This window comes from Cyprinodon variegatus, unplaced genomic scaffold, assembly GCF_000732505.1.
Source record: "Cyprinodon variegatus isolate N-32 unplaced genomic scaffold, C_variegatus-1.0 Scaffold58, whole genome shotgun sequence".
NCBI lineage: Eukaryota > Metazoa > Chordata > Actinopteri > Cyprinodontiformes > Cyprinodontidae > Cyprinodon > Cyprinodon variegatus.
Window position 1 is genome coordinate 449,367 of NW_015150511.1, and position 8,740 is coordinate 458,106.

The following is an 8,740-nucleotide window of genomic DNA, read 5'->3' on the forward strand; positions in this document are numbered from 1 at the left end:
GTTTATGGATTTTTGAGCTTTGCCTGTTTTTCGGTGTAGTCCTGTTTCTCTGATTGTGACGAAATGTATGTGCTCTCTTCATTCTCTGACATCGGAGCTGGCTCGGAGCTCGTCTGCCTGGTTGTGTGTTTCCTGAAAGGTGCCGCCCATGGAGCTGATTGAAAGTTGCCTTTTGTATATCTGCTTCTTTCAGTATATCTGCTTCTGTCTCCTTGAACTCTAGTCAGTCTCGATGGCCGGTCACACTGCGCTTGGTTCTGTTTGAGGTTTCTTCCTTTTAATAATGAGTTTTCCTGCCCACTGTCGCTACAAGCATGCTTGGAATTGCCTTCGAGTCAATGAGTCGATGCAATCAACTGGTTTTCCTTAGATAGAAAACTTTGAATCAATTTGACTGTATGATCTGGTTGATTTGTCTCTGTAAAGTGCCTTGAGATAACGTGTTGTGAATTAGTGCTATGTAAATAAACTGAATAGAGTGTTGGTGTTGTAGTGGCTGTTTTCATGCAGGGGGCAGAGCCTGCCACAGTGCTAAATTGAAGTGTTCAGTTTCCTTTCGTTGTCACTGCAGCAGACGGATCTGGCCCAGTACATGACGCAGCACCCTGGGGGACTTCACTCCCATAACGTGAGGGTATGTTCACACATAGCAGGAAGCACTGCAGGAAAACATATGCAGCTGTTTACATTGGCAATGATGATGATGGTTTCGTGCAGATCTTCATGTTCCAACTGCTCCGGGCTCTCAGTTACATCCACAGTCGTAGGATCCTGCACCGAGACCTGAAGCCTCACAACCTGCTCATCAGCTACCTGGGAGAACTCAAACTGGCTGACTTTGGTGAGGCTGCCCCCTACAGGCTGGGAGAACATTGGCATTTTGTTCTTTCTAGTCAGACAAAAATAGAAACTTCTGCTGCCAGTCGTGGTAATTGAAGGATTCTATGTTTCAGGCCTGGCCCGGTCCAAGTCCGTTCCTACTCAGAACTTCTCCTCAGAAGTAGTGACACTGTGGTATCGGCCACCCGATGTTTTGTTGGGATCCATAGACTATTCTACAGCTCTGGACATGTGGTAAGCGACACCGTCCGACACAACAGGAACCCGACAGCTGCAGCTGTGATGATCAACGATGTTTGCTATGTTTGAATCAGGGGGGCGGGCTGTATCTTCATAGAGATGCTGCAGGGGTCCCCGGCATTCCCAGGAGGTTCTGATGAGCTGGAGCAGCTGCAGAACATCTGGACGGTCAGTTCACTGTTCACTGAGCTCTGAATCAGTAAAGTCAAGCAAGGGGGAAAATGGCAGGATCAGGAAAAAGAAATACAATACAATTAAACCCTCAGTAAAAAAAATACAGTCCAATTAAAAAAAAACATTACTGAATAAAACCCACTCTCCTAATCAAACTTGAAGATGACATACATTTTTTTCCTGATAGATCCATCTGATAGATCCATAATTACATTTACTTCATATACAGCTTTATCCACCCACGTGCCTCTGCGGCTTTAAGTTAATTTCGATAGCATAGCAAGATTTTATTTACGCGGTTTTGGTCAAATTAAATACATGATATTTTAATGATTTCTGTTTCAGTTTTAAACATATATTGAGTAAAAAAAACAAACAAAACAACTCTTTCTGAGAAGGATTCACCCACTAAAATTACAAAGGAGAGTTAGAAGGGCAGCTTGCATGGAGCATTGATACGAACCAAGTGCTGCAAATGGACCCGAAAAATCCTTTAAATTTAGTACTTAAATATTTGCATCAAAAGTTACACAGCGCTGCTTTAAACACCCTCACAAGAAACCACCCACAGAAGAAAATATACTTGACAAATTAGAGGAAAAACTGAAATTATGAAACACCCCCAGGGTGGGATCAAGGTGGGGGGGCACAGCCTATCATTGGCCACCCCTGTGGCTCCCCTACCAGATGATTTGTTGTTCCGACTGGGATGTAATTCACCAATTTTTAAGCAAGCAGTTATTTTCTACATCAGAGGGTGGCGACAGTGACACCATCATCTGGAATCTCCTTGGGAGTGGCGGCCTGGTTCTTAGGGCAAAGGGCTTGGAATCCTGAGGTTGTGAGTTTGAAACCCACTTCCACAGACTCTGAGCAAGACCCTTAACCCCCGATTGCTCCTCGGGCGCTGCACAGTGGCAGCCCACTGCTCCCCAAAGGGGATGGGTTAAATGCAGAGAGTTAATTTCTCCATTCTGAGGTCAATAAATAAAATTTATTCATTTACTTCTATTTTAAAGTCAGTCTGTTAACTTAGGGGGTAGAGTTTATCTCTGTTGCACAACCAATTTATTGTATATATTCTGTTGAACCACAAATTAATTTAAACAGTACAATGTTTAAAAGTGGGTAGGTCTTTAATAAGGGCCTACTGTAAATCTGGTCCACCTACAGCAGGCATCCCCAAAGTCGGTCCTCGAGGGCCGCCGTCTTGCAGTTTTTAGATGTTTCCTTGCTTTAGCCCAGCTGATTCTGATGGTTGCGGTTGAGTAAAGGCCTGTTAATCAGCTTGTAATTAAAATCAGCTGTGCTGGAGGAAGGAAACCTCTAAAACCTGCAGGACGGCGGCCCTCGAGGACCGACTTTGGGGATGCCTGATCTACAGTGATTTGGTTCAATGCCATTTTCACATGGCTTTGAACCTCATCTTTCTTTTACATAAACTCTAAAACTGCCAAGTAGAACATGCAACTTTCTCATTTCAATGAGTGGAATTAAACTGGTTTGCATGTTTTAACATATTTCTGAAGATCAACTGCAACAGGCTCACTTAGTGAACATACTAAAAAAAAAAAAAAAAAGCATGTGCAATTTAGTGCCACTTTTTTGGAAACAAATTTCCATTGACGTGACCCCTCCTTGGCTTGTCAGCAACTGACCACCAGCCCCCTGACCCAAACATTTAAGTGCATTTTATGTATATAGTTTCATATGATTTCATGTAGTTTTCTAGACTTTAGCAAATGTTTTAGAATGACATCCAACCAAGTCTTTAGTACACGAAGCCCTGGGTCTGGAGCCTAACTTCTTATGCTTTTGGATAACTAAATTTAGCAACAGGAAGGACTAATAAAACCCCTTTCCAGTGTTCAAATGTTTTCACATAGTGTTCAGTGAGCTTTAAAGGTTTTAAAACTGTTTCGGTGATCTGATGTTTCTAAACACAAACAGGTTTTTGGTGTCCCTTCAGAGTCCAGCTGGCCTGGAATAAGTCTGCTGCCTAATTACAGACCAGGTGAGCTCACCTGTCCAATTATCCATATTTTGAAGTTAGAAATGATTGTAATTAACCCTTATGTTCTCTTCTTAGAGTGGTTCGTTCACTGCAAGCCGAAACAATTTAGAAACATTTGGAAGAGGTAAGTTAACTAAACAAGATAAAATCTAAGCATTTAGCCACCTGTCTGCAGTCTGTTAGTCTTATGTACACTCGGACTGGGTTGCTGTCACCCCCCCATACAAACACAGCTTCTACAAATCAAACAAAATTGCTGTAAAATATTTATGCAGCTTAAACAGCAAAGGTTTTTGTTTGTTCCATTCTTTACAGTACTGTGATCATTACATATTTAACTAGATACAGGGGTGGAGCAGGACCTCTGCTTGTTTCAAACAGGACCTCAGAGAAGCAGTTGGAAGACGTGCTGGTGCAAAGGCTGGGCCAGCTAACAGCAGTCAGGGTTACATAGGTGTTTTTATCTACAAACCAAGGCTAATTTAGACTCTATAACTGCTGAAAGGTGCAGTTATCAGTTTGTGGTATGTCTCCAATCAGCCTCTGTTTGTCTGGGTCAGGTTGGACCAACTCTCCAATAAGACGGAAGATCTGGTCCAGAAGATACTGAGACTGGTTCCCACCGAACGGATTTCTGCTCAGGAGGCTTTGCTGCATCCGTATTTTAGCATTCTACCTGCTCCCATCATGCATCTCAGAGACAGTAAGACAATCACCCACTACTGAGCTACAAAACAGCTTTTATTTAGATCAGTTTTTATTCCTGAAACACAATCAGGGTAGAAACAAAAGCAACTGTCAGATTATTTGATCCTGGCCCTTTAAGCTCGAATTACTAAAAGGGTGTATTTGGCTAACCTGACTCCGCCTTCCGTAGAAGTAATTTTGGGAAGGGGCGAAAATACTGGTTAGCTGATTGGCCTATGTTGGTGATAGACGGGCCAAATAAACCAATCAGATCAACGAAGCATATGACGTACTAACAGAGCGACGACGAAAACACAACCACAAGCCAGGCTACTCTTGCCGAAACCAGTCGGGAGAAGAGCAAAAACATCTTTTCCTCTGAGAAAAGCCTCCAGAGCAGTGTTTTGCTCTTCTTTCAGTGAAGAAATACTCTGTAATTCCGATAAAACTTGCTCGATAGCCACGCTAACGCTAGTTTCATCGGCTGAAGCCGCCATGTTCTTTAGACTGAACTGTTGCGCTTCTCGTTGTGTCACACCTCAACCCGCCTCAAAGCCAACGCTGTTGGACGTTCGTTTGGTGAACGGCTCCAAATGTTCTTCAACGTAGAGTCTCCAGACTGATTAGCGAGTGAAATCTTGAAAGCTCGCGAGATCAGGATGGTCTCACAAGGCTAGTATTTGGCCATTGTCTGGAAACCCGCAGAGGGGTAGCATCTCATATCTGTTAGCTATGCACTTTTTTATACCAATGCAATCTGAGGTTATTTGAATAGCTTTAAATGCGCCACCCTGTTAGCAGTAACCTCAATAGGTTTTAAGATATTAGTCGGCTTTTCCATAAAACAGACACCTGCACACATTCTGGGCCTTTATTGTTTGAATCGTAATAAATTAAAAACCACATTCTGAATGAAATGAACAATAAAATTAAATGCAATTCATTACGTTTAAATATTTGTTGTGTTTTTTTCAGCTGTGTCCATCTTCAAAGTTCCTGGAGTTTCTCTAGAGACAGAGTTTAGAGACATCTTCAACCCTGGACGAAAACAGAAATCTTCACTGCTTCCTGCTGCAAGTTGTTGGTGACCAAGTTGTCAAATCAATTTAACCGGACCTGACAACAACAGATAAAACGTTTGGATGTGTCTGTTTGTCTACAAAAAGATTTATTCATGGACGTTTACACAAAGTAAATACCACAAAATATTTCTGGTTCAAATTGATTGAATTCTGCCTTCGTCTTTCAGATGTTTCCTTCAAACTCAGCTGTAATCGCCAAGTTGGTGCTTACAATGATTTTGGTGAGAATAGATACATATTATTTTGTAAATTTGTATACATACAGGTTTAAATATAATAGGTAGAGTGGGTGGGAGTGGTATAAGATAAGAACAGAATGCATCTAGTACTCAAACTGTTAAAGGCAATCCAGAGAGACGCTCTGGGGGAAGAAAATCCCTCTTTCCCCAGCATGTGTGGGGTCTGCAAAGATGGTGGTTTCCTTTTTTCTGACCCTAAACCTGTACAGATCCTGGATTAAGTGAAGGTGACCCAGGATGACTTTCTCTGCAGAGCTAACTCTTTGCTTTGTTTAAACCTGTCCTCTCTTGTGAATGTAGCAAACCACAGTATGAAAGACCGTGTCTTACAGCGTCCATGTGAGAGGACCAGCTCAGGATGGGGTGTTCGTTGTAACCGATGGTGATTCACAGCAGGAAACGTATTTTTTAAGGATGGAGATGAGAGGCAGTGAAGGCGGTGTTCTCCAAAACTAAACCTTCATCTACACAGCCCTAAGTAGATGAAGGTGTTGGGTAGATGAAGGTGCACTTCTAGTTATCAAATATGTAAAGTCAGGAGGGAAGTTGAAGCTTGATTGGCTAAAGTGTTTGTGAGTTAGCTACCCCACCCCGTTATCTCATAAGGATGCCGCTTTATTCATCTGGCTACTACTCTGTGTAGCTCTTAAGTTGGGTGGCCAAGGCTTAGAGTCTGTGTTTGTCAGTTTCCAGGGCCTCTGGTTTGAGCATCTGTTATATTTTTGGGATATTCTCTCTCTGAATAAAACCTCCTGGAATTCTGACAGTTGGCTTACTATTTTCCATGTTGCCTGGATTTGTGTAACCGTCTCCTTCATGATGGACATTGTTGTGGACACTCCTAATGTCACTTTTGCCAAACGTCTCAAAGATCACTAATGCTGTACTGCTTATGGGCTCATAGGTTCTTCCACTGTCACAGTAGGGATTGTACTTGGTGCTGTATTCACATCATCTAGGACAGGGGTCTTCAAGGTTTTCCAGGCCAAGGACCTCCAAACTGATGTCACGATGGAACTGGGTCCCCTAATTATATATCTGTATGAAATAGTGTTAAAGCAAACTGGTCCTATAGGCACTCTATTACGTATGGAGTATTGTAACGAAAGTAATTTTGTCATAGGATTATTAAAGTATTGCTGATTCTGATTCCTGGTTGATGGGACAGGTGTTGTGAATGAAACGGTGTCCAGCTTGAAAGAGCTCCTGTGTATCGCTGAATGTTTGCATTGATGACTGAAAGACATCGTCTGCCTCCATTTATCTGTTTACTACAGTGCGTTGAGTTAATGTGTATTTAAAGAAATTTCGGTTAATGGAAAAATTGCAGGGGGGAATATAAAAAAGTCTAATCAAACAAAACTTTCACCACCCCCATGCAGTACCTCTGTGGACCCCCTAGGGATCGCAAACCCCCTGTTGAAAACCTCTGATCTAGGAGATCATATGAAGACAGTTTACTTAACATTGATAACCAGTGATGGAGTTAAAGAGCTCTTGATTTTGCTGTGATCTTATTTCTAACGTTGGTCGTTCTCGCATTCAGCTGTTCTTCCATCATTGGGGCTTGGTTCCCACTATCAGAGGGGCTGACATTTTCTCCACCATCTTACATGATGTCTTGGCTTCCCCTTGCTATAACATTTATGCGTTTCTGACACTCGAGTAGTGAAAGCAGCTAGGCCAACAGATGTTTAGTTGTTAGTTTAGACTGTGGGTGCTTAAGCATGTGTGGGGTCTGCTCTAACTCGTGTTCTTGTGACCCACCTGTTGCCACAGTACCTTGATTTTGTGACGCCTGGCTTTTTTTGACTGGACAACGTCTGAGCCAGTATGGTTCTGTGTGTCTCTGGTCTCATTTTATGATGTCGGCAGCGAGCCTTAATGCTGTTCCCTATTCTCCAACACTGGATGATGTTATAAACCCACTATATGTCCCTGTGATATAATGGGAGAAAAATCGAGGGGCACAAAACAGGCAGAGAGGATAATGATACTTTGCTTTGGTTTCATATCCAAATTCAATGAGTTTCATTCTGATTTGTGTTCAGGTTCTGGAAAGAGTCTGAACTAAATGTTAATTATCTGTAATATGTATCAGTTCAGTCAACATACAGATGATTAGGAGCAGACGTTGATTTTCTTGGCCGTGTTGAAACATGTTTTTGTTGTGAAACCGAACAGCCGGTTGATACAGAGCGCAACAGTCTGTTTTGTATTTCCTGTTAAACCTCTTTTCACTGCAGGCTCTAACAGGTCTCCCTCTGCATGCTTCAGGGTTTAACCCGTTCCCGGGTTTAATTCATGTCTGTGTGTCCTTACAGCTCATTGACATTATGCATCCCTCTGTCTTTTCTTTCCGTGTGTACCACATTTATACAGCTACATCATCATCCCCCTGACAGGTTTGGTACATTTGCCTTTTTTAAGTGACAAAATAGTTTCCCCTCCAGACTGAAGTTTGCTGTGCTCATACACTTTCCGCATTATATAATAATTGGAATGAAGGTTCCTGGGTACCTTCTAAAAGGATAAAAAAAACTTTAAGCTGGTTTTAAATCTATTTTTCATTAAGATTTAAATTCTGTATTATTCTTTGATTTTATTGGTCTGATATTTTATTTTAATCCTATATATGTTATCAGCTGTAAGAAAATAATAATAATTTACTGAGATTAAAGCTTGAAAACATCTGTGTTCAATCTACATAATATGGTTCAATTTGGGATTGAGTTGGAAGAATAATAAACTTTTCTTCAATTTTCTTATTCTGAAGTAAAGGGCCTTGATCCTGTCTGGGTTGAAATAGACGTGGACTTATCTTAGGAGCCTATGTCAGTAAACATGCCAGTATTTTTATTTATGAACTTTGAAAACTATTATAAATTCACAAACTACAAAAATCCTGATTTGTTGATTGATTTGGATGAAAAATTTGAGAGTTTTTGTCTGCTGGTTGTTGTCATGATGTGAGTCTGTGTTTAATTATTCTGATCTTTCTCAAGGATTCAAACGTGTCGCACTAAAAACGTCTGAATTTTAGCATTGAAATTGATACTTACAGCTGGAAAGGGAAATTGCTTAAACTTTCAATGCAATAAAATTCCAAGGCAAATTAGTTCAGTTTCACATAATTAAATAAAGTTTGGATTTAATGAAATTCAGTTTCAAAATTTTCCCTATACAAATTCACTTTACACAGTTTAAATTTATTTTCTGATGGCAAAAGTTTCTGACCTTAAGAAGACACCATAGTGAGCCAAAACCCAAACACTAAGAGGATGTAACACCTTTAGAGGACAAGCTTCTGTGTGTGTTTAGGTTTTAAGTGTTAGAAGAAAGACCTCTGGTGTGGCTTTGTTAAACGGTGTCAGTGTAATGCAGGCATAGAGGAAAGCTCAGGGTAGAAGATCCTCTCTGAAGATCGGGATCTTCAAGGTTTTCCAGGCCAAGGACCTCCAAAC

The 8,740-nt window shown here is 41.2% G+C and overlaps 1 protein-coding gene across 1 annotated transcript in view; it reads left to right on the top strand.

Moving 5' to 3' along the window:
- LOC107082652 (cyclin-dependent kinase 15-like) overlaps nucleotides 1-5,084 on the top strand; it is a 9,200-nt gene extending 4,116 nt beyond the window's left edge. Inside the window, exons 6-13 of the mRNA XM_015371437.1 lie at nucleotides 572-634; nucleotides 718-841; nucleotides 954-1,074; nucleotides 1,155-1,248; nucleotides 3,205-3,268; nucleotides 3,344-3,392; nucleotides 3,829-3,971; nucleotides 4,931-5,084. Coding sequence (XP_015226923.1) covers nucleotides 572-634; nucleotides 718-841; nucleotides 954-1,074; nucleotides 1,155-1,248; nucleotides 3,205-3,268; nucleotides 3,344-3,392; nucleotides 3,829-3,971; nucleotides 4,931-5,043 — 771 coding nt within the window. The 3' untranslated portion in view covers nucleotides 5,044-5,084. The remainder of the gene's footprint in view (nucleotides 1-571; nucleotides 635-717; nucleotides 842-953; nucleotides 1,075-1,154; nucleotides 1,249-3,204; nucleotides 3,269-3,343; nucleotides 3,393-3,828; nucleotides 3,972-4,930) is intronic.
- The last annotated feature ends 3,656 nt before the right edge of the window (nucleotides 5,085-8,740 follow it).